General features: G+C 58.3%; 8 protein-coding genes across 8 annotated transcripts; 4 read left to right on the top strand and 4 right to left on the bottom strand.

Moving 5' to 3' along the window:
• Positions 1 to 677: 677 nt before the first annotated feature.
• Positions 678 to 2789, bottom strand: WHR41_06383 (uncharacterized protein; the record flags this gene model as incomplete). The annotated part of the gene is made up of 4 exons (XM_069374988.1): positions 2234 to 2789; positions 2002 to 2171; positions 1711 to 1952; positions 678 to 1659 (listed from the first exon to the last, which is right to left on the bottom strand). Exons 1-4 carry the CDS (start codon positions 2532 to 2534, stop codon positions 678 to 680), a joined length of 1695 nt encoding a protein of 564 aa, XP_069227550.1. The 5' UTR covers positions 2535 to 2789.
• A 952-nt stretch (positions 2790 to 3741) lies between these two features.
• Positions 3742 to 4722, bottom strand: WHR41_06382 (uncharacterized protein; the record flags this gene model as incomplete). The annotated part of the gene is made up of 1 exon (XM_069374987.1): positions 3742 to 4722. The coding sequence occupies one exon, from the start codon at positions 4720 to 4722 to the stop codon at positions 3742 to 3744; it is 981 nt and encodes a 326-aa protein (XP_069227551.1).
• Positions 4723 to 5318: 596 nt separating this feature from the next.
• Positions 5319 to 6527, top strand: WHR41_06381 (uncharacterized protein; the record flags this gene model as incomplete). Its single annotated transcript, XM_069374986.1, has 2 exons — positions 5319 to 5539; positions 5618 to 6527. 2 exons carry the CDS (start codon positions 5319 to 5321, stop codon positions 6525 to 6527), a joined length of 1131 nt encoding a protein of 376 aa, XP_069227552.1.
• A 194-nt stretch (positions 6528 to 6721) lies between these two features.
• WHR41_06380 (uncharacterized protein) lies at positions 6722 to 8779 on the bottom strand (the record flags this gene model as incomplete). Its single annotated transcript, XM_069374985.1, has 1 exon — positions 6722 to 8779. The coding sequence occupies one exon, from the start codon at positions 8777 to 8779 to the stop codon at positions 6722 to 6724; it is 2058 nt and encodes a 685-aa protein (XP_069227553.1).
• A 1055-nt stretch (positions 8780 to 9834) lies between these two features.
• SU2 (Eukaryotic peptide chain release factor subunit 1) lies at positions 9835 to 11148 on the top strand (the record flags this gene model as incomplete). Its single annotated transcript, XM_069374984.1, has 1 exon — positions 9835 to 11148. The coding sequence occupies one exon, from the start codon at positions 9835 to 9837 to the stop codon at positions 11146 to 11148; it is 1314 nt and encodes a 437-aa protein (XP_069227461.1).
• Positions 11149 to 12427: 1279 nt separating this feature from the next.
• Positions 12428 to 13393, top strand: WHR41_06378 (uncharacterized protein; the record flags this gene model as incomplete). The annotated part of the gene is made up of 1 exon (XM_069374983.1): positions 12428 to 13393. The coding sequence occupies one exon, from the start codon at positions 12428 to 12430 to the stop codon at positions 13391 to 13393; it is 966 nt and encodes a 321-aa protein (XP_069227460.1).
• Positions 13394 to 13720: 327 nt separating this feature from the next.
• Positions 13721 to 15515, bottom strand: htz1 (Histone H2A.Z). Its single transcript, XM_069374982.1, has 5 exons — positions 15443 to 15515; positions 15097 to 15384; positions 14786 to 15042; positions 14593 to 14681; positions 13721 to 14396 (listed from the first exon to the last, which is right to left on the bottom strand). The coding sequence occupies exons 3-5, from the start codon at positions 14799 to 14801 to the stop codon at positions 14079 to 14081; spliced, it is 423 nt and encodes a 140-aa protein (XP_069227463.1). The 5' UTR covers positions 14802 to 15042; positions 15097 to 15384; positions 15443 to 15515; the 3' UTR covers positions 13721 to 14078.
• Positions 15516 to 17089: 1574 nt separating this feature from the next.
• Positions 17090 to 21001, top strand: WHR41_06376 (uncharacterized protein; the record flags this gene model as incomplete). The annotated part of the gene is made up of 1 exon (XM_069374981.1): positions 17090 to 21001. The coding sequence occupies one exon, from the start codon at positions 17090 to 17092 to the stop codon at positions 20999 to 21001; it is 3912 nt and encodes a 1303-aa protein (XP_069227462.1).
• Positions 21002 to 24205: the final 3204 nt, after the last annotated feature.

The raw sequence follows: 24205 nt of genomic DNA, 5'->3' as shown, positions 1-24205 counted from the left end.
AAACGGGACGCCGAACAGCAGCTACGCGGTTACTACGCCGAGGCGGGAGGAGCGCAAAAGCATACTTGAAGGCATGAGATGGGCCAGGAGGCAAGGTCTGCGAACGCAGCTTTCGCAGGCAAGCTCGATTCGGTTGTATACGTGCCCGCACACATTGACGAAGGCTGCGCCTTGGATTCCAGCGGCGACAAGACCACACGCTCAGGATGTAGGACGGCGCGTGCAGACCATGCGAAAGTCTGTACGCATTTAGGGAATGTCCGTCCAGCCGCCTCGCGGAAGAAGCTGGCTTTTTGGACAACAGCTTGGGAGAGAACTGAGGATTTCAAAACCCCGGGAGTTGGTGGGAAGAGGACTAGAAGTGAAGAGTCCCTCACGAAGGACTCTTGGAGAGATCACGCAGGTAACATGCGTGGATCATGTCTCGCAGGGATAATTTATAGATGAGATCCCAAAAAAAAAAATTTAACTCTTCACTCAGTGGAAGAAAGCTACGTGTCGTGACATGAATAGTCTCATTGCTACTGTTTATTGCAAACACGCCTGAACTGCGCACTGCTCGACTGCGTGCAGTGTCACGCTTTGGGTATCATATCTCAATGCATGCATCCATCGTACTAACCTCCACATCATCCCTCTGAAAACTGCCCTTTACATCCTCTCCCAAACTCACCACCTCACCGCCCATAAAAGTCCCTCTCACGATTCTGCAGCCTCGCCCTCCTCATATCCTCCTGCTCGGGACTCCGACTGCGCGTGCGCCTCGCGCGATCGTACCCCGGCAGCGGCCCACGCTCACGCTCGCGCTCACGGTACGGATCGTCTCTGTAGCCTCGGGACGGCGGCGGCGGTACGGCGTCCGGGTCGCGGTAGGAGCCCTCCCTGCTGCCCCTGCCGCCCGCGTAGCTGGGGATATAGGTGTCGACGTTGGGGCCGCCGGCGGGGGGGCCGCGGGAGCCTGGCGGGGGCGGAGGGCCGTTGCGCATGTCGGGGCGGCGTGGGAGGTCAGCGGGCGGTGGGGGCAGGCCGTGCCCGTTGGCGGCGGGTGGCATGCGGGCGCGGTTGTCGCGGTCTTGGCGCCAGTGAGGTTGGCGGCTGCTGTCTGGGGGTGGTGGGCCGCGGCGGTCATCGTAGCGGCGCGGAGGACCACGGTCGCGGGGGTAGTTTGGACCATTGTGGTAGCCGTTGCCGCCGTAGGGTCCGCCTTGAGGGTTCCATTCGTCGGGGCCCATGCCGACCGTGCCACCTGCTGGGGCGGGGGGGAGGTTCATTTTCTTCTCCTGGCCTCTGCGGCGGGCGTCGAGCTCGTGACTGTCCTGGTATCGGGGGAGGTCTTCGGGCCTGGCGGGGAGAGGTGCGGTTTTGAAGTAGGGGTGCTGGAGAGCGTCGATGGCGTTGACGCGCTTCTTGTAGTCCAGGCAGAGGAGGCTTTTGAGAAGATCGAGCCCTTCCGGCTTCAGATGTTGGCCGAAGCGCTGGTCGATATCGCCCTTCCGTTGCTCCCACTCCTTATGTCCTTCGCATCCTGGCAAGGACGACCAGCCTGGCATGTTGCTTTCGTTGGGTGAGCCGACAAGCTTGAAGATACGGACACACTGGTCGACATCCGTCCGGCCTTCGAGAATGGGTTTCCTCTCAAACATTTCGCCAAAGACGCAGCTTTGTCATGTTAGTCTTGATCAAAGTGGTCTGTCCGATCATGCGACTTACCCGACGCCCCACATATCAATGGCAGGAGTGTATTTCTTGAGTGTGAGAAGCAGCTCAGGCGGTCGGTACCACCTCGTAACGACAAGGCTGGTATAGTCTCTAACCGCCTCGCCATTGCCCTTTCCTGGTTGTGGCGTTGGGCCTTCGTAGTGTCGAGCAAGACCGAAGTCCGCAATTTGTAAGACGCCAGTATTTGAGATCAGAATGTTCGCGGCCTTCATGTCGCGGTGAAGAATATGTGACTTCTCTTTGTCAGCGGTCGCCTTCGCATCGTGTGAGCTGTAGACTTACATCATGAAGATATCTCAACCCCTCCAAGAGTTGCTGCATGTAGCATTTGATTTGCGACTCCTGGAAGCGAATGTCGGGGTTTGTGAGCATGCCGCTCAGATCGTGGTCGGCATATGGTGAGACCATGTAAAGCGTCGCTCGCTTCTTGCCGTTCTTGCCCTTGTCGTCCGCTAGGTTTTGCGGTCAGCACTGCATTCCTGGCGCATGTTCGCATGTCTCTTCAAAGCCATACCTGATTGCCTTTCAACCGCCATCTCCTCCAATCTCAGGATATTCGGATGGCTGAGCATCTTCAGCAGCTTCACCTCGCGCAGCGCGGTGATTGGGAAGCCGTCCTTCTCATTGTGCATCAGGATCTTCTTCAGCGCAAACACCTTCCCAGAACGCTTGCTGACGCCTTTTGAAACGACACCAAATGTACCCTCTCCCAGCTTCTCTTTCATGACTTCGTACTCTGATATCCTGGCGGCGCCGCGAAAGCGTCGCTGTGTCGGATCGGTCATGCCGGCTGGCGGCGGGGCGGCCAGCGCCATTTTGCAGTGCTGACGTGGGTGTTCGTAGTTGTGTGCTTGCGATGCCGCAGTAGTCGGCCACCTCGCGATGCTCTAAATGTCCATGCGCCGGCTGCGCGCGCTCATGTAGTGGTTATAGTTCGTATGTCGGTCGAAAGTTGAATTGAATCTTTGCTCCGTCGGGTCGCGGCTGAATATGAAATCGAGCGGTCGTGACGTGTCGCTGGATGTCGAGCCAGCTCACTTGGACAAGTGAAGGTCCGTGTTCCCTATTGTCCTCCGATCAATTGTTCCAATTGCCTGCGCTCGATGCTAACCTCAGAGTTGGAGATCCCGGCGCTAGATCCCGCTGGCGCGAAGCTTGGCGGGGACTGCAGCGGCTTCGCATGTCGCATGTGCTGGAGACGAGCGCGTAAGGATAGCTACGAGCCATTCCACGAAGCCTTCAGATTCAGCAGGAGAAGTATGTGGCCGTTTCGAATTGTTCCACAGAGCCGCCACTGACAAATTGACAGCACATTCTACCCACAATGGCCGGCCCCAACCCGAACGCCCACGGCGCGCACCCCATCCACATTCACCCGGTCAGGCCTCTCTACAGAGTCGCCGCGCGAGGACTCGGCGCATCCATGTGGTTCTTCGTACGTCCAGAACTTGTATGTTGGCTGGAAAGAAGGGTCAAGACTAACAATTTGGCAGCTTATGTACAGAGCATACCACGACGGCCAGGCACTTCTCGGCCTGAAGCACCCTTGGGACCACTGAGCGATTGAGGAGTTGGGAGAAGAGTGGAAAGACATGAAAGACTGCTGCGATAGAGCGAAGAGCCTTGTATATATACCGCGGCAGCAACGGGAAGGCGTCGGGCGCGAAGCAGCATCAAGAAGCCTCCTCCGGCCAGCAGATATCGCACGGATTTGGGCACGTAAGATGCAAATGGACATGACACTACTTACATTTTGCTGTTCTTTTTTACAATTTGAGGGGCAACGAGCACTTGCGTGAGACTACAATGCGGATCGTCTAATGGGTTTGAATAGTCGAGGACATATCACAGGACGTGAAACCTGAGTTCTCTTAACGCGTGCGCAACGAACTGAAAATCTACGCAATCCTATTGGCTCTTCTGGACCTAGATTTGGAAAATCTAACATTCACACCGCAACCAACTGCTTGCTCCATCCATCTGAGCACAAACGCCACACTCCGCCAGCAGATCGCCCCACCATCACTCCTCGTCAACCGGCTCATACCTCCCATCATCCTCATACGCCCTAACCATCCTCCTCCGAGCCCTTTCATCCCTCGCCTGCTCCCTATCCGTCCTTCCCCACTCTTTATCATTCCTTACCTTCAGCCTACACCTCCCCATGCTCCCCTTGCCGCCAAACCCATCGAAATCCAGCGTCCACTCCAGCGGCAGCGCGCCCTTCGCCGCTCCGTCCGGCGCCTCCTCCGCCTCCTCCGACACCCAGCTGTAGCCCGCTTTGAGGATGATCGACGCCGTGATGGTGAAGAAGCCCCAGCCCAGGCGCGAGATGGCGTAGGGAGGCCGCGTGCGCACGATGTGCGGCTGTCGGAAGGTCGGGTGCAGGTGTATGTGCACTTCTTCGATGATGTCGGTGCGCGAGGGCTGCACGAAGAAGTGCCAGTCGTGCTGGTTTTGCGAGGGGCCGTTGGGTGGGGCCGGGACGAGGCGGTGGCGGTTGCCGATGTGGACGGTTATGGTTTGGATGGAGCTGGCGGTGGCCTTGGAGGGTTGGGAGCTGGAGGATTCTTGGAGGCGCTGGAGGTGGGCTCGTGGGTATTTGGTTTCGAGTGCGGAGGATCGCTGCTCGTCGGGTTTGGCGGTCGTGAGGGTGCGGCACATGGGACAACGGGCTTCGAGGTCGGAGACGGGGTCGAAGGGAACGGGCTCTTCGTCAACGTCGACGATTGTCATGGGTGCTGCGAGTGATGTTGATGCCCAGGTGGCCATGCAGAAGTTGCATAGAGAGTGGCCGCATGTGGTTAGTACTGGTTCGTGTAAGAGCATTTGGCAGATCGGACAAAGGTCGTCGTCGTCGATATCTTCTGTCAAGTCTTCAGGCTCGTTTCCATTTTGATCTTCACTCTGATCGATTTTGACCACTCTCGATGGTCGACTCGAGTTGTTCGGAGGGTGCTGGGACGACTTTCGTGCTTGACGAGTGCGAGTTTGTGGAGCCATGTCTTCCGGCGTATTTGAGCATGTAGAGTCGACTGTACGCTCTTGTGCTCACGTTCGTGGTTAATGCGATATCCCAGCAACCACCCGAATCTCGGTACAAAAGCAGCGATGTTTCTGTTGTCAAGCCCAAATTTGTGGAGGATTCGTTTGCGTTACCGGGAGCTGAATATAAGCGAAGTGGCCTAGGCAACCACTAGAGCCTGACGTTGGTATGATCACGACGCGTGAACCATTCGCGCCGTGAATTTCAGGCCGAGTACCGCAATTTGAAATGTGTAATAACGGTCCTAATATGGTCAAGATTTTGTATTGGAGCCTCCGATGTGCGATTGCCGCGTGCGAGTACGACAGATTTCTCGCGATACATACTTGGGGTTGGTAGGGTTGCAATTGGGGTTACAAGGGTACAGCAAAGTAAGCAGCACTCAAAAGCCGAACAAAGCTATCCCCGCGCCCGGAAATAACTCTCACAATCGATAACGGCAGCCGAGGACCGGGCAGCTCCCAAACCTCACAAGCACCTACATAAGGTAAACCACCACCCAATCCACGATGTCACCACTCCAAACCAAACCTCACACCACCGAGCAGCAACCATGGCGACTACCACCCGCGCCCTGCGAGCCCAATGGCTGAGACCCAGCCTGCGCCTTCCAACCCCCACAATCACACAAGCAACAAGAAGATGCCAATCCACCCTCGCCGACCTCCAGCACTCAATGCCCCTGCGCAAAATCCAGCCCATCTTCGACGACCTCAGCCCGCAAACCAGCTACCGCCTCGACATGAGCCTCGCAGACTACCTGCCGTCCACCAAGTACGCAATCGCCATGCCCCCCCAAAAAGAACCCACCGCAAGAAAGAAACAGAGACTAACACCCCCTCCCTCCTTCAGCCCTCCTTCCACCCTCCCCCCAACCTCCCCCCACACCCCGCTCCCCATCCCGCACCACCTCATCTACTTCGAGCCCACCAAGCCCGCCTCCCACATGCTCCCCGACGGCACGAACCCCGACCAGTCCCCCGGCGAACCCTACACGCGCCGCATGTGGGCCGGCGGCCACGTGCTGTACAACCCCACCAACCCGCTCACGCTCGACGGCGGCCGCGGCGTGTGCGCGGAGTTCATCCGGAGTGTTCAAGCGAAGGGGAAAGAGGGCGAGGAGAAGCTGTTCGTGCGGATCGAGCGGCGGCTCGCGCGGGCGAGCGAGAGCGAGGTCGAGGGGTTGGCGGCTGCTGCGCGCGGGGAGGAGGGGGCGAGGGAGGCGCTGGAGCACCGCGTGCGGCAGCGGCTGTGGCGGGACCGGGAGGGGGATTTCGGGCCCTGCAGCGTGGTCGAGACGCGGAACATCGTGTTTTTGCGGCCGCGGACGCCGGCGCAGGCGCGGGAGGACGCGGCGAAGGGGCCCGGGAAGAAGCTGCTGCCGGCGAAGCAGGCGGACTGGGAGCACGTTGTGCTGCCGGACGCGAAGCTGCTATTTCGGTTTTCGGCGCTGACGTTCAACGCGCACGCGATACACTTGGACCCGGAGTATTGTCGGGCGGTGGAGGGGCATCGGGAGAGGCTGTTTCACGGGCCGCTGAGCTTTGTGTTTATGATTACGCTGCTGCAGCAGGAGTTGAGGCGGGAGGGGCTGGGGGAGGTCGTGAGGGAGGTCGAGTATAGGAATCTGGCGCCGCTGTATTGTAATGAGAAGGTGAAGTTTTGCGGGGCGCGGACGGGAGAGGGGAAGTGGGAGGTTTGGACGGAGACGCCGGAGGGGGGCGTGGCGGTTAAGGGGAGTGTGGTTACGGAGAGGGTTTAGGGGTGAGGTAGCTGTACAGGTGTTGGACATTGTATTTGGTATAGGCGATGCTGAAAGAGGCCGTGGCGCTTGCTCGCTGCTCGCTGAGATTAAAAAGTGTGATAATTCCAACGCATATGCCTTGCCAAAATTTGGGAATCGCTCCGAACAGTTCAAAGATCAAACCAGTAGTACAATCGCGTCTCGCTCATGACTCAGAGACCAAGTTTCTCCTTCGGCACAAAATTGAACGCAGTGCTCACAACGGCCAAGAAAGTGCTTACGATGATCAGCACCCAATCCCTGCCCTTCTCCCACGAACTGAGCTGGTCACCGAAGAGCTTCAAGTGGAAAGCGGCCGGCAGGATGATGCAGATCGTGAAGCAGGCGACGGCGCCTAGCAAGCTCATGATGCGATCGAAGTCCGGCACGAGAATGGCGAGTCCGACGAAAGCGATTGTGCAAGCAATGCGGACGGTAAATTTCAGAATGCCGCGTGAGAGGCTGGATAAGCCGGTGGAGGGCTCAGGTCCAATGGTGCGAGCGTCGAGGCCGAGGAAGAGCTCGAGGGTACTGACGATTGGGCGGGCGTTGAGAGGGACCTTGGTCAGAGGAATGATGGCCACGCAGATGACGATGAGCAGGCTGAGCCACTCCGGGTAGCCGTCGGTGAGGAGAATATTGCGGGTGACTTCGTCTTTGACGCCGTCTCCGTACATCAGCAGGCCGACGCATGCCATGAACAAGTCCAGGGTGAAGGTGAAGGCGTAGGTGATGTTGACGCCACGGCGGTATTTGTAAGGGTGACGCATGTCACGGTAGATGTTGGGGAAGACACTGTGACCGCCCCAAGGAGACATCAGGAGGCCGAAGGAGAGAGGAAGAGTGCCCCAGTTCTCGGGGAAGAGATGCTGCGGGGCTGGCGAGATGAGAGAGCCGGGAGAGTCGGGCTTGATAAGACCATCCACGAACACTGCTGCCACAATGCCAAAGCAACAAACGATGCCAAGAACGGATGTGAATGACAAGAAACGCAACGGGAGGAAGGACAGCGGCACAAGGATGAAGCCACAGACAATTTTCCAGGAAGTCAATCCAAGAGAGTTGTCAGTCAGCGCGTTGAGAGAGTCGGCGAAGAGGACAACGAGAGCCACGCAGGTTGCCAGAAGCTCCAGAGAGAACAAGAGTGACGTCGCAACGCGGGCTCTTGGTCCAAAGGAGACGTAGGCAAGGTCGGCGAAGGTGATGAGACTGTTGTCGACGTCTAAGCATTTGGCCAGAACTTTAGCTGTGTAGGATGTAGCTCCGGCGGCAAAGAAAAAGAAGATCAATCCTGGGATCCAGCCGGAGTAGCGCATCGCCAGAGGAAGGGCGAGAAGGCCCACTCCGATAAGAACGTTCACCGAGTTGAAGATCGTCTGCGGAAGGGTAGATTGACCAACGACAACGTTGACAATACGACCGTCATCTTCCTCGACCTGTTTCACAAGCAGCGGCTCGCGCTCCTTGTCGGGGTCGGTGGAGCCTGTGACCTGCTGCTGGCGGAACAGACGGCCGGCGTGTCGCACAGCTGGTTCATTCACCCTGGAGGATAGAGATCCCCAGGTAGAGCCATAGGACCCTCCAAAAGGCGAGGCCAGCTGGGGCTCGATCGAGAAAATGCTGTCGTCGTGGACGCCAGACAGTCTTTCCCTCAGCAGGGATTGACGCTCTCCCTTCAGAGTGCCCGAACCTGAACTTTTCCCAAAGCTCGCGCCGGACGCCTCTGGTCTGCCGCTGTCATAGTCGTCCTCCTCCACAATCGCATTCGCATTTGTGCCCGAAGTCCTGTTCCGCTCGTGCTCTTGGAATGCCTGTCGCAGCAGAGATCTCTGATCCTTGGGCGTCTCTCCGACATCCTCTCGCGCAAAGTCCTGACCCGCGTCGCTGTGTCTGAAGCCCTGCCTCACAGGAGCGATTTCGTAAAATCCCGCCGCTCTCTGCCAGGACCGCGCAAAGTTGTCGAAGCTGTTCACACCGCCGGCCTGTCGGAGAGAATTGATGCGCATGGACATGGAGGACGCGCGCGGCCTGAGCGCTCGCTCTGCGTTCCCGTTGTGCTCGTAAGCGCCATCTGGGTGCAGCAATCCAGCGGCGGTCCCGTCGTGGTGCTCCTCGCTATCTTCGTCGAACTGCACATGATTGTGGCTCAAGCTAGAGTCTGTGGAGCCAGTCCGTCCTCCACGCTCATACGAGCCCCAGTTGGACGGGATGGGCTGCCTCTTGGAAGGCATCCCGTTGATGGGTTAGCGAGCTGCTGGCGGCGACGAACCGGTCGTGGCCAGAGCACGTCGAGGTCGCGCTCGGGTGGTGTGAGCGCGGGCTTTTGTCCGGCTCTAGACTTGCCCTGCTTCTGCGCAAAAGCGGAGAAGCTCTGGAAGAAGCGATAAACGACAACGCTGCAGGAAAAGAAAGCAGTTGAGGAGAAGATGTATTTTACCGGATCGCGAATTGCGGATAGGCAAGGATATGTACAGGTAGATGCGCTAGGGAAGGGGGAGATCGGGATGCAAGAGAATTGGCTGCTTATCGTGCTGGGCCTGGCAGGCCTGGTCGCTGTCGGCCGCTACAATCTAAGACCGGCGTGCCCTGTGCTGCGAAGTGGCGCCGAACCATACGGCTATAGGAAGGAATAGCAGGGCATTGCGGGCAGAGGGAGGGGCGAGGCTGCAGGGCGGGTAGCGACGGTAAGGCAGATGTGTCTGTGGCAGAGATAGGGGACGGCAGGGCAGGGCAGAAGGTTGGTGGTGTGTGGGTGGGTGGCAGGCTGATATCGATATGGCCGAGCAGGTAAAGCCGGGGCAGCAAAGTGTTTGTCAACAGTCGCGGCGGCCTGAGGATCCTTGATCGCACGACTCGTGCGGCGGTGCACCCGACTTTGGGCGATGAATGATTTTGGCTTTGGTGGGGCAATCGCTGGGCGGCTACAGGCGCTCACAGGCGGTGCGCGCGGGCATATGACGTCCCTGGCCCTGGCCGTGATTTTTCGTAGCCACCCGCCAGCGCCAGTATGAGCGAGCGGTATGCGCCTGTCACGGGGTTTGTGATGGCGGAGTAGATTATTGTGAGCTTTCTCTACCTGTAGTAACAACATCTCACAGTGAGACACACCTCCCCCTCCCCCGAGTCCCTTCCATTCCCTGCAGCACCGCAGATCGGCCAACGTGTGCGCCGTCGGGAGCGCCCTTTCCACCCCACACACCTCTTCAAACTTCAGCCGCTTCACCACTCCGCCTGCGATTTTCACTCCCAGTCACCGCCCACACTCCCCCACACCACCACCGCCATCATGCCCTCCGAGCAGCAGGGCGGCACCGATGCCGACAAGAACATCGAGATCTGGAAGGTCAAGAAGCTGATCAAGCGTCTCGAGGCCGCCCGCGGCAATGGAACCTCCATGATCTCGCTCATTATCCCGCCCAAGGACCAGGTCTCGCGCGCCGCCAAGATGTTGGCTGAAGAGTTCGGTACCGCCTCCAACATCAAGTCGCGTGTCAACCGTCTCTCCGTCCTGTCCGCCATCACCTCCACCCAGCAGAGGCTCAAGCTCTACTCCAAGGTCCCCCCGAACGGCCTGGTCGTCTACTGCGGTGAAATCATCACCTCCGAGGGCAAGGAGAGGAAGATCAACATTGACTTCGAGCCGTTCAAGCCGATCAACACTTCGCTGTACCTTTGTGACAACAAGTTCCACACCGAGGCCCTGAGCGAGCTGCTGGAGTCCGACTCCAAGTATGGCTTCATCATCATGGACGGTAACGGCGCTCTCTTCGGCACCCTTTCCGGAAACACCAGAGAAATCCTGCAGAAGTTCTCCGTCGACCTCCCCAAGAAGCACGGCCGTGGTGGTCAGTCCGCCCTGCGTTTCGCCCGTCTGCGTGAGGAGAAGCGTCACAACTACGTCCGCAAGGTCGCCGAGTTGGCTGTGCAGAACTTCATCACCGACAACAAGTGCAACTGCGCCGGTCTCGTCCTCGCCGGTAGCGCCGACTTCAAGAACGATCTGAACCAGTCTGATCTGTTCGACGGTCGTCTCCAGGCCAAGGTCATCAAGATTGTCGACGTTTCCTACGGCGGTGAGAACGGCTTCAACCAGGCCATCGAGCTGTCTACCGAGACCCTCGGCAACGTCAAGTTCATCCAGGAGAAGAAGCTCATCAACAAGTACTTCGACGAGATCAGCATGGACAGCGGCAAGGTCTGCTACGGTATTGAGGACACCCTCAAGGCCCTCGACGCCGGTGCCGCCGAGACCCTCATCGTCTTCGAGAACTTGGAGATCACCCGCTGGGAGCTCAAGAGCAGCGACGGCCAGCAGATCATCCTGCACACCACCAAGGCTCAGGAGACTGGCAACCGCGACCAGTTCATGGACTCCGAGACTGGCCAGGAAATGGAGATCGTCGACCAGATGCCCTTCCTCGAGTGGCTGGCCGAGCACTTCCGCGAGTTTGGCACCAACCTCGAATTCGTCTCCGACCGCTCTTCTGAGGGCAACCAGTTCGTCAAGGGCTTCGGTGGCATTGGCTGCATCCTGCGCTACAAGCTCAACTTTGAGCAGCTGGCCGAGCTCAGCGACGAGGACGAGTACTACGACGATTGACGGTATTGCACCCTCGCAAACCTAAGCGAGGCGCCTGTCCCAGACTTGCCGGCGCAAGATCTGACGGCGCTTCGCCCGCAGTCGCTCGACCGGCCTGCGGCTGTCACTGTCTCGGCAGACCATTAGACAGATACCTTCAGGGGCGATTCGCTTCCGGCCCGCCGCCTTTCCGAGCAGGGCGTGACTGGTCCGCGTGGCCGTGATGATCTCGCACTACGCACAACTATATACCAGCAACACGTAAGTCATTGAAAGGAGTTTTTGTTCACCGGTCCAGACTGACATGCCCCAGGCTACCTTCCAGCTCCCAGTGAGCCCCGGCATTGACTACGATGGCGCCAGCATCGGCCAATGCTTCAAGCAAAGCTTTCTCACGACAACCATGGCAATTGGCGCTGCGGCGTGAACGCTCTCACGAATGTGATTTACGAGTAATGCGGGGAACGGCATTCTTTGATACTTAACCAGGCGAGGATTGCCGAGGAAATGAAAAAAAAGTGTTGCTCAGATTGGATTCATGATGCGTGTTTGCCCACTTGATTTTACTTTCGATTGCAGAGCGTCCAACTATTGCCTGTCGTTAAGGTAGCTCGAGAAATGGCCTTAGGCTCTTGATGCTTGAATCCCAACTAGTGGACGTCTGTGTGTGATGTGTTGTGATACGAGTTGATATTATTCGCTTCAATTCGTACTCCTGGCAAAATCGTGCACGAATGGTGCAAGTAGATCAAATCAACAATCACGTGATCATTGCCAGCATGATACAGATATTTGTCTCCCTTACATCCTTGGTATCTATCTCACACAAGATCGCGGGCCTTCCAAAAGTCATTCCGTTGCTGCGTATTTGCGTCATCCGCAACGGTCGCTCACCTCACCTCACCCACCTGAACTTTGCGACTTCGGAGAACTCACTCCACCTCGCACGACACGATCATATTTCCGGCAACATTAACGACACACAAGCAATCGACCCTGCAAACTCTCAATTAGCAAGCATGTATGCGTTTTTCGACACTGTATAATGGCTTCAACATTGACTAACGACTTCATGTAGTCAAGGCCTCGCTCTGCGTGAGCAAGACAAATAATAGTGAGTGGCCACTTTCTTTGATATTCCCCAGGATCGGGCATCAGGGAATGGGAGCGTAAGAGTAGAAAAGGAGAACGCATTCTGAGAAACTTTAACCAAATCAACAATTTCTACATCAATTTCTCACGACTACTCACCAGCATCCCACTCCAACCAACCGACACTCACATCCACCAAAACATCACTATGGCCGACCCGCAATCCCCAACATCACCCCTAGACGAAGAAACCCCCGTCGCCTACCTCGGCCCCCCCGCCTCCTACACACACCAAGCCGCCCTCGACTCCTTCACCGAACCGCGCTTCGTCCTGCGCCCCGAGGTCTCGATCGAAGACGTCTTCCAGGCCGTCGCCTCCGGCCGCGCCTCCCGCGGCGTCGTGCCGTTCGAAAACTCCTCCAACGGCTCCGTCGTCTTCACCCTCGACCTCTTCGCCGACCTCGCCGGCCGCTACTCCGACCTCGTCGTCGTCAACGAAGCCTACGTCCGCGTCAACCACTGCCTCGTCGGCCACGCCGCCGCCCGCCCCTCCAACCCCCACGGCCCGGACTTCTCCCGCATCACCAAAGTCTACTCCCACCCGCAGGCCTGGGGCCAGTGCAAGGCCTTCCTCGCCGCCCACCTCAAGCACGCCGAGAAGCAAGACGTCTCCTCCACCTCCCGCGGCGCCGCCCTCGTCGCCGCCAACCCCCAGGACCCAACCGTAGCGGCAATCTCCTCCTCGCTCGCCGCGCAGCAATCCAACCTCGCCATCCTCGCACCCTCAATCCAAGACTCGCAGACCAACACGACGCGCTTCCTCGTCCTCCGCACGCTGGCCAGCACCCTCTCGCTCGACCGCCGCACCTTCGTCGAGTCCCCCGTCGAGGCCCGCGCGTACAAGACCCTCGTCACCTTCACCGTGTCCTCGCACGAGTCGCCCGGCGCCCTCGCGGACTGCCTGGGCGTGTTCGGGAAGCGCGGGATCAGCCTGACGAGCATCAACAGCCGGCCGAGCGGCGAGGGGAACTGGGAGTATGTGTTTTTCGTGGAGTTCAGGGGCCGCAAGAGGGCGGAGGGGCAGGGGGGTGTGGTTAACGAGGCGTTGGGGGAGTTGGGGCGGGTGAGTAGGGGGTGGAGGTGTTTGGGGAGTTGGGAGGATGGGGCGAAGTGATGTCGTCTTTTGTCTTCTGGAAAGGACTGAGTTTGAGTTTCGAGTTGCTTGGGGAGGGCTTCGGTGGGGTTGGGAGAAGTGTTGTCGATGAGAGAAACGGGGGCGGCTTTTTCTCTCTCTTTTCTCCCTTCTTGCTTTTCTCTTCCATTTGGGAGGGTAAGCTGGTTTGGACTCGGGGCTTTGGCAATGGAAGGCTTTTAGCGCGAGAGGGCGCGACGTTGAATGGCACAGCATGGCCAGACGGCATTCAGGATCAGCTCTGGCAGCTGAGAGGATGGCGGCCAAGTACCAGACACTTCATCACATGGTCAAAGGAAGGTAGCGAAACGCGCGAAATGTGTATACCAAAAGCAACACACACACTACATCTGTCTCGCAAAACCAAAAAAATCTCAGCAGTCAGAAAAGGAGAAAAGCAAGCCCCCAATAGTCCAGATAATCGCCGTCACACTCCCAAGTGATTCCCGTAGTACGCCGCTCGCCCGGTCCTTGTGGACGTTGGTATTCCACTCAATAAGCCCCCCACCCACGCACGTTCTTGCTTGCGAAAAGATCAGAGAAAGAAAGAGCCGGTCTCCGGGGATGAGTCAGAGCCGGCGAGCAGAAGAAGAGAAAACAGCGCGGAGGCTCAAGGCGCGCTTACGACGCGTCCCTGCCCGTGTCTAGTCCCGCGGCAACCCGGCCTCTACGCGTCGACCTTGTTCTTCTTCTTCTGCTCGACCTTGAGCAGCAGCGCGCGGTTGATGTGCGGCAGCACACCACCGAACGCGATGGTCGCGTGGATCAGCGTGTCCAGCTCCTCGTCGCCGCGGATCGCGAGCTGCAGGTGGCGCGGCGTGATGCGCTTCACCTTCAGGTCCTTGGCCGCGTTGCCCGCCAGCTCCAGCACTTCGGCAGTGAGGTACTCGAGCACGGCCGTCACGTAGACGGCTGCTTTGGCGCCGACGCGCATCTTGTTCTGCGTCTGCGATTTCAGGAAGCGCTTGACGCGGCCGCAGGGGAACTGTGTGCAGGGAGGGATTGTTAGCTTAGCTCGCGGGTCTTGTGGGGGTTGGCGGGGAGGGAGAACGCGTGTCGCGTGGCGTGGTGCGAGAGCGGTGCTGTGCGCTGAAGCCTCTGCGACAGCCTGCTGCGACGCGCGACCTGTCGTCTCGACCACGCCTTCTCCATCTTCCCTCCAGTCGCGTGTTGGCACGTACCTGCAGACCAGCCTTCGCCGAGTGCGACTTTTGCGTCTTTCCAGTGGAGTCGCCGCCGGCCTTGCCACCGGTCTTTCCGCCAGTCTTGCCTAAAGGAAGAAAAAAATGTCAACGCGCCGTCGCATTCGTGTTTTGCGCGCCAGGCTGCGCGGGCAGAGCGCGCGAGCGCGCGCCGGGGAGGGTGGAAGCGTACCCTTGCCGCCTGCCATTTCGTGCTGTCGGATGGATTCGGTGTCGGTTGCGTGAGTATGGATAGTTGCGGGTTGCCGGCGCGTGAATTTTTGTCGTGGGTTGATGGAGGTTCGTGACAGCGCGTGGGTGTGGATGCTGCGGCGCGTCGAAGTTCAAGCCGGGCCCCTCGCCAAGGCCGACGTCAGTCAGCGAGCCGTCAACAATGCGCTGCGCGGTATGGGCGGCCTCGCTCACGTGAGACAGCAGGCAGGCGCGGTGCTGTTGACCCAGGCAGTAGTCAGTTTTGCCTTTTTTGAGGAAGAATGGTATTACCTAGTTGTGTAATGCTCGTAGAGCCGGAGTGGTTGCTGAACCTTCTGCCGGGAATTTTGGCAGATTGATCGCAGTAATGAGAGATGTTTGAGGAGTAGAAAGGGGGAAAATGAGAGGCTTTGAGGCAGCGAGACTACACCAACCGTATCATGTGCGATTTGAGCATTCCTCACATGTTTTGTGAACCTACTGCTCAGCATGCTGCTGTGTGGAAGGCTTCACCTGCCAGCCTTACTACCTAGGCTCATCAATCACCCGGAGCAAGGGTACTTTCAGGTCTTGACTGGCCTACAAGCAAGCATAAATTAGCGGTTGATCATGTACGGGCGAGTGAAGATCAGCTTACGGCAAGCTATCCGACTCTTGATGAGATACTTATTGCGTATCGGATAGATTGGCCTCGTGTAATGAGCGTCTCCTGAAAGTGCGCAATTGCTGATTGTAGGATCGGGCTAGCAGTGGCCCTGGCACTTGCGAAAATCTCCGGGAAATGAGGACTTTCAGCGAGTGATGTATTCACGTATCATCGAAAGCGCAGACCGAATGCTTCTGAGGTTCAAGCATACGACGACTTCAACGCGGACATGAGGACACCACTTTTGGAGGTGCATTCTACCGCAGTCAGCTCCGAGACAATTCGGAGTAGATCACGTGAATATTCTACAGCGGAAGCGTGCAGATCGCCGCAAGCCTCAAGGCTTCCCCAGGCGGCAACGGCAGGCGACTGCATCATCTCGCGCTGGGAAATCTTCGATCCAGGATCGTGGCAGATTTGATTGGGTTAAGCGCCTTCCCGTCCCCGGAAACGGAACAGAGACGGGCTCTGATGGTGGATGACAAGGAACGGCGATTTTCCGTTAGCACGTTCTTCACAGGCGCTATAGGAAGTGGTGTAGATTGGATCTCAGATGCTGCAGACCACCGGAGAGTCTAAGCCACGGATCAATGCAGCTCAGCTGGGTGCAGGGAGAGCTCTCGCCACAGTCACGCTATTCTTGCTGCGGCCGCTGCTGCTAGCACCTCACAGAGCTTCACACGAGATAGCATTTCGGCACGGCCGGATGCGCCAACGGCAAACCTTCGAAGCTGCGATGCAGATCTGTCAAGATGCGGCACAGCTCTTTCAACAGATGAGGTACATATAGGCCGCACGGTATATACGGTGCGTGAGTCGGGGCGAAAGGCGGCCGAGCACCGTGCAGACACTCACTCGTCGGCCGTCCCCACCTCCCAATTATAAGCGCTCGCTCGTGCTGGCGCCAGTGCTGGTGAGATCTTCGGGAGTGGGTTGCGCCCAGAGTGGGATACGGCGCGGCAGCCACCGTGTTGAAGCCGCCCACGGCACTCGTGTCAGGCGCCCCGCGGAGCCGTGGTCGTCCTGCTATTTCGCCTCATGCCACAGCCTGCCGCCATGGCCCATGTCCGTCATGGCCCTTTGCAGACGTCGCAGTCTCGCACACGCGACAGCTCCTCCGCCCGTGCAGCGCATCTGAAACCGCAAGCCACTCGCCTTCGTCGTCATCAATCCCGCGTTGCTTGCTGATCGTCCCACGGCGGCTGCTTGGCGAGCCCTGGGAGCCGGCGGGCTGTAGTTGCATGCTAGGTCAAACCTAAAGCGGCGGAGGTGATATGCTGCAACACCGGCGGATTGGCCCTTTTCCCTGTAGGATGTGACCATTGCGCCGGGTGTAGCTTGCTCGTCCTCTCCGTCTCGTCGTGCATACTAACCCTGCGACACCTCTACAGCTTCCCTTCTCCCACCCGGTGCAGGCCGCCGTCGAACATGTTCCCTGCGGCAACCGTCCTCGCCCTGCCATCATAGCCGTTATCGCCCTGCGAATATACGCCGCCATTCCGTGCGCCGTGCTCCAGCACGTGTCCGCCTGCCTTGCATTGCTACTCCTGCACGCTGTGGGCAAGCGCCTGCCTGCCTGCTATACTTCCGCAGTTGCGGTGTGAGCATCGCTGCTCGCCCGCTCCATGAACCCGCGCCATGTCGAGGAGCAGCAACGATAGTGCCTACGGGTCGTGGGGGCGCCGCAAGAGTGGCTTGTTTGCGCTCTCGACGCTGACGTCGTCCGCCGACCACGATGGGACGCCCAAAACTCCGCGCACGCTCAAGAAAAACAAGAAGAGGCTGTCGACCGCTAATGCTCTGGACCACCCCGACCTGCCGCGCGGCAATCACGAGAGCCCTACCAAAGCCTCCGCAAATGGCTCGCCCAAGTCCCGCCGGCCCTCACTGAGCACGAAGAAACGCCCGCCCTCGGTCTTTGGCTCGCTGAAGCCTCTCTCGCGGAGTAGGACTGATCTGTCGGCGGAATACTTGGGAGAACCTTTGAGTGCGACTGTCACCAGGACCTCAGCGCCCTCGGTTCACAGCGTGGAGACCAACATGGATGCGCTGCCGCCTTCCAAAAGCGTGCTCATGCACGGAGAAGTGCAGACGAGCGCGGGAATGTTCAGAAAGAAGAAGGAGTACTTGGTGTTGACGGAACACTCCATGACGAGGTACAAGAGCCAGGCAAAAGCGTCCGAGTTCCACAGCAGCATACAAAACCCTTTAGGGCGAAGTCCGACTGCCAGGCAGCATGCGCACATGTCCTCCCTCGGCTCAGCGAGCGACCTGCAGACACTGTCAGATTCGTCGGGCGACAAGGATGGCCGCGTACCTCTCCGACAGGTGGTGGCTGTTCACCGGCTGGACGACGGTAAACCCTATTTCGCGATCGAGGTCTGCTACTTCGACGAAGAATCTAGCCATGCTTCTGCGATGATTTTACAGTTTGGAAACCCCGAAGAGCGTACTGTATGGCTGAGGAGTATTCGCAATGCGGTGCGGGAGGCCCGCTTGCACGACCAACGGCATATATCTTCCTCCAATCTGGAAAGCACCGCTCGGCTAATCGAGCGAGCCAACGACTACGACCCCTCGAATTGTGCGATCTTCAAGGTCGTGCAGCGACAGTCCCCTGGGAAGTCCGGCAAACAATCCTCTTCAGATGATATCTCCAAGCAAAATTCCTCGGTCTGCTTTCTTGCGATTGGAGTACACAAGGTGCACATTATTCCGAACTCGAAGGCACTAGCACGAGCATCGAGTACGTCAGTGAACAGTATGGCGACGCAAACCTCGTTTGGACTCTTGACCTTGACTGGAGTCAGGGTGAGCAGTTCTGACGATACGTTTGAACTGACGTTCCGTCAACCCTTGCAAGCCGCAAGACGTCTGTATCTCGCATCATCAGCATCGCACGAGATTGCTACCCGATTGCATTATATCGAAAACTTTCTACGGCCGGAATACCATTCTCGACTGCTAAAGTTCAGCGTTCCATCAGCTGTTGAAGAGGCGCTCGAAGCTCCCGTACCGTCAGACGAGGAGGAGCACAGTTGCTTACATCGCACACTTACAGCTTACTGCGTCGCTTATGATGTGAACCCTGCGAATGTTCGATACTTCATTAATTACGATTGCGAGGATGCTCCTGGATTTGACTTATTACCTCCAGCCGATACGCGACGGCCACATTACACGCCTTTGGAGTGGCTTGCGATTATGCGGACACTACGGTACAACGAGACATTTGGCAGTATCTCGTTTGCTCACGTACCACTTGATGGACTTAATGGACTGCACGACAACTACGGATGTGAATATGTCTGCTCTAAGACGAAGGCTGGAACGTCCATTAAGGTCTCTTGGGAAGACCTGGAGCGATCATCACTGCTGGTGCAAGAGGTTCGAGCCATGGCAGCAACCAGCAAGAAGCTTCGACGAATGGATTTCTCTGGATGCATCACAACGAAGCCTCCTCAGCCCAAGACCGAGCGGGAGATCGAGCTGGCCAGAGCGAAGGACATTGGATGTGGGATTGTCGAAGCATTGTTCCCTCTTTGCCGTCACCAGAACACCAACGTCGACTGGATCTGCCTCAACGGAATCTACCTCAGCGAGACGGATCTTGATTATCTGGTTGGAGCTGCGGTGGAAAAGGCTTGTCATTTTCGCGCGATCGAATTGAATCGCTGTGGTCTGACTGATCGGAGCTTGGGACTCATCCTGGACGCTTTGCGCGCGCAGGACAACACGCTAGAAGCGCTTGAAATTGCCGGCAATACTGCACGGCTCAACCCAGCATCTTTCGATAATCAACTTGGCGTCTTCGGATTCATCCGCAAGCTCAACCTCTCGTACGTCTCGCGAACATCGGGATCCGAACCATTGTTGCAACCTGAAACCCTGTTGGCATGGCGTCTCTCCGAATTGCGACTGAGCGGTACAGCGCTGAACCCGGCGACGATTGACGCCCTTGCGACGTATCTTGCGCACCCGCAGTCGAAGTGCTTGCATGAGCTGTACTTGGATAACAGCTACCTGGCCGGCAAGGACCTCGCGACTTTGCTGTACAGCATGATGCACGGGGAAGGCGACCACCGACACTTGCATCTGGACATCAGCCAAAACTACATCACAAAGGACCTTGAGTACGTCACGCGCGCGATATCCAGCGGTATGGCACCGTCACATCTTAGCATGCGATCTATCGAGTACCGAGAAGAGTCAACCTTCCGCAAGATCCTCAATGCTCTGACGATGAACAAGACGATTCAATACTTGGATATGTCGCAAACAGCGTTGCCTGGTGCTGCCGGAGACGATACTTGCCGAGCGTTCAAGAAGCTTTTCGCTGAGAACGATACGATCGTCGAGCTCAATTTGTCGGGCGAGGAGTCTCGTCTTGCAACGTCTCGATTCGGTTCTGGTATCAATGACGCTCTGGAAGGATTGAAGCACAACCATGCTCTGCGGATATTGCACATCGAGCACCAGAAGCTTGGTCTGCAAGGCGCAAGTACACTCGCGGAAGTGCTGAAGGAGAACGACACCCTCACCGAGGTGTACTGCAGCAACAACGAGATCCCACTTCAGGGCCTCACCGACCTCGTCAACTCCCTGGTAGACAACACCAACATCATCCAGCTACCGACCATGGACGACGGGCGCGCTGCAGCTTTCCGCTCCGCCGAAGTGACGATGAAAGCAATGTCAGAGTACGACTCTCCCGTCACCCCCGCCCCCGTCAAGGCTTCCCCTCTCGCCAGCTCCTCCTTCGCCATGAAACGCGGCCTCGCCAGCGTCCGCCGCACCGCCCAACGCGCATCATCCGTCTACTCGCCCTCCTTCCCCGCCCTCCCCCGCACCCAAAGCAACGCCAAACTGCACCGCCCCGACCTCCCCTCTAACCTTCCCCCACCCCGCTCCCGCCAAGCCTCCCACACGGGCCCCATAGCCGCCGCGCCCTCCTCCTTCACCGTCCAGGACATCCAGACCACCCACCGCCTGCTCACCGAGCAGTGGGACCGCCAGTGCTACCGCCTCGCCCAGTACCTCGACCGCAACTGGTGCCTGCTGCACGGCGTCCCCGTCGCCTCCGCCGTCCCGGACGAGGCTTTCGAGCGGCCCGGCTCCGTCGGCTCCCTCGGCAAGGTCCTCGCCCAGGTCAAGTACGACACCACCCCGCGCGCCGAGCGCGAGCTCTACTTCGACGAGGCGTCGCGCCTCGAGCCCCTCAGCCCCACGGCGTCGTCGGAGGCGCAGAGCCAGCGCACGATCGCCGACTCGCCGCTGGGCGAGAAGGAGAAGGGCGCTGGCGTGGGAGCGAGGCCGCTGGGCAGACAGCCGCAGAGCTCGTTCAAGCAGTTTATCCTGGACACCAGCCCGGATCTGGACGACGAGCTCGCGGGCGATCTGAAGAGGTTGGGCGCGTTTGAGCACGCGAGTGCGTTGGATTCGAGTTTTGATTACGACGACGACGACGACGACGAAGGCGAGGAGCCGGAGACGCCGAGGCAGGCCACGGCCGGCGCGGGTAAGGGAGGATATTTTGCTGCGAGGCCGTGATGCGGTGCCTTTTTGGCTCCTGTCGGTGAGCGGATGGGCTTTCGCGGCGGAAAAGCACGATCTCTGTTGAAGGATCTTCTTTTTCGTTTCCCCCCCCCCCCTCGTCGACGTCGGAAGACGACGGTCTGACGCTGGGGGTCTGCTTTGCTTTTGTGTTGCTTTCCCGTTCTGCGTTCTTCAGCGATTTCGTTTTTTTTTCGATCTTTTTCTTTGTTGAAGCCCCTAGGTGGGTCGCCCATGCGAACAGTAAGCTGGCGTGTTTCTTTCTCTGTGAATATTGCGAGTCTGTTTCCCTTGTGTTGGTCAAGGGAGAAGGGGCGGGAAAGGGAAAGGGCAAGGAAGCGGGTTTCTCCTGGTTTCCTTGCGGGGTTTGGGATATTGGAACAGGGCGATCGGATTGGTACGTCGCCGTGCGTGCACTGGAAGGTCGCAGTGGATTAAGGAAGGATTGGATTTGATCGCGTCGTGGAGATGACGACGAGGATGGCTGCGCCATAGTGAGATAGGTTCTGGAATTGAAGAAGGTGTGGGGACGAGAAGACCCATTTCTTTATCCACTCCTCTACGATTGTTTCTTTTCTGTGCCTTGCGACCGTTGATTGATGGTTCTTGCGTCCAAGAGCGCGATGGACGATTGCGACATTCAAACGAACATTTCCCTAGGCGGTGGTTCTCGATCTTGGGAGAGAGATGCAGTGTTGCCGCAAGGACTTGAGGCCTGCCTGTAGATAAACATCGATCAGTACCTTCGCTGCGGTTGGCGCCACCGAATGACAACCGCACCGCCGTATTGTTTGCCTCACCATTAGACACTGGCCAGAAGTATCAAGTCTCGAAACCAATCAAAAACTGGAATGACTGCAAACTCGAGTCTACAAAATCGACAACCAACTAGTTCCCCTAATTCCCGATCAAACCGGCTCTTGCGTTTACGTTCGTATTAACTGTAATCCCAACTGTCAATGAGTTCATTATACCGCGAAAGCAAGATGTTCAAGTGAACATAAAACAAATCTCGAGTCCGCAAAAAGGCCCGCAGCTAGCGCCGGGAGTAGGCGGGCCAATGAGCGGCTCGATAGCGCGGGGTGCCATTTCACAGATGCTGAATTCCAGAGGATCGATCTTCCAAAGCATCGATTTTCGAGGGTTTGGGATGCCAGGAGGCCCGCAGCTAGCTCCGGCTGTAGCCGAGCCAATGGGAGGATCCTTGACTGTAGGCCATTGGGGTTGGGCGTAAAGTAGCGACTGGACATCAACGATCACTACATGCTTTGGAACGCCGCGTGAATCATGGAGATGGATTGTCAGATCACAAATAGACCTCGGCGGCTCTCACGTCGCGATTTATTCTCGGTCGGCAAATCATGATCATCAGGGGACGTCTACATATTCTCGCCGTCACAAGCGCCTACCACATCGATAATCCCTACCTACCTGTACCTACCTCTCCCACGCAACGATCCAGACCGCGCACGCGAACCTCACAGACGCCGACGACCCGAAAAGTCTCTGCGCAGAATAATCTCCTCCGATCCAACAACCACACCTCGTACTACTAACGTTGCCTACAAGCAACACCCCAGCCTCGCAGCCCGACATCAATCAAACCTTCTCGCGCGAAGAGTGGTGAGGTGAGGTTTTGCGCGCCTCTGACGTGGCGCGCGGGCGCTGGGGCGCTGGGTGGCTCAGACAGCAGGGTGGAGGGTGCGGTGGGTGGGCTTTTTCTTCTTTTCCTTCTGGAAGGGAAGGGCGAGTCACGGTGCGTGGGCTCTTGACTCGAGGTGCTGGCAGGTAGGATGGGATGGGATGGGTCGTGGTGAGATAAGGGCTGCCTACTGGGTGGAGGGGAAGTGCAGGCTGCGAGGAGAGTGCTGGTGGGGTGCGATTGGGAGTGATGAGACGGTCGGTAGAGCGTACATACAGACAGACGGACAAACAGGAGGTCGCTTCGCCCTGGACTACTGCACTGCATTGGCTCGACTGACCGGGGTAATGAAAGAGCATGCAGGAGGGCACAACGTCTCGTCTTCTCGCCTCTCGCCTCGCGCGCGCACCAAGAGACCGCGTGATCGGTCGAACGGTGTCTACTCCGTCCTCGACGCCCGCACGAGAGCGCGATCCGCACCGCAGCGCGCGCGGTTCCTGGCCCTGTCTAATTTACCGTGGAATTTCATCGATAGGCCCGCTGGGGGCATTTCCAGCAGAGCCAGCCAATCTCCCTCTCCCCCCCGCCGGAGCGCGCGAGTCTCGCCGGCTCACGTGCTCACGCGCGCCCGGGGCGTCCGCTGACGTACTGTAGAGTTTCAGAGTCGCGGCTAGCGCCCAGCGGGATGCGAGCTGATCTGCCCGTTGATGATGTCCGCCTCCAACGATACCCCTGCCGCGGGCGCGTATGGTTGTACTACTGTGCATAGGTGTGTGCCTGGCTGGCTGAGGGCGCTCGAGGGCTCGCGCGCACGCCCGTCTCGTGTGCCTGGCAATCTAGACGATGGCTGCGCCGGTAGTGGAGGACGCCTTCGTGGCCATTGATCATTGTGTCCGGCAGTTGCGCGCAGACATGGCGGAGAGGTGTTGACGCGTGTGGATAAGGTGCGATGCTGCGATCACCGATCGCACGAAACAGGCTTCGAGACAAGCTCGCAGGCCGCCCGCATCGGGTCATTGCAGGCCTTTTCTGGGGGTGGGCTCGGTGGGCTCGGTGGGCATTCTGGCGGGCAGGCCGTCGACGTCCGATGCTAGCACGGGTAGTGCTCGTCCCACTCGGCCTAGCACTGCTTTGGTGGGTGTGGCGGTAGGCGGCGGCGCAAGGAGGCGTCGTCGATTGGCCGGCGACGCTCGTTCGTGCCTTGCGTCGGACGCGCTGTGCCCCGCATGAGCTGCTGAGCTGCCTGAGCCGCCGGTCGAGTCTGACCAAGGACCGCGCTGCCTGGCTGCCTGGCTGCCTGCGTGCCTTGTCTGCCCTGCTTGCCCTGCTGTGAGCCGGTGCGGGACCTTGGGTACCTCTTCAGCAACTGGGAATAATCAGCAGCCAGTCAGCCAGTCGTCCAGTCGCCTGCCCGCCCAGCACGCCTACCCAGGTACGCTCTGTCAGCTCTTCTCACCCGCAGCTCCAGCGTCAGCTTGCCGCGTCCACGACACGTCTTCCCCAAACATCGACTGTCCACTACTGTCAACGACCTCCTCGCCTCACCTCCCCTCGAGCCT

Source organism: Cladosporium halotolerans, assembly GCF_011745625.1.
Source record: "Cladosporium halotolerans strain TM138-S3 chromosome Unknown Sca26, whole genome shotgun sequence".
Taxonomy (NCBI): domain Eukaryota; kingdom Fungi; phylum Ascomycota; class Dothideomycetes; order Cladosporiales; family Cladosporiaceae; genus Cladosporium; species Cladosporium halotolerans.
This window is presented reverse-complemented; position numbering and strand designations above follow the sequence as displayed.

Excerpts from the sequence above, each read along its gene's own strand:
- htz1 (XM_069374982.1), bottom strand. Across the intron at positions 14,397-14,592 it reads CGGCGAAGGCTGGTCTGCAG|TTCCCCTGCGGCCGCGTCAA; the intron begins GTACGTGCCAAC and ends CCCTGCACACAG.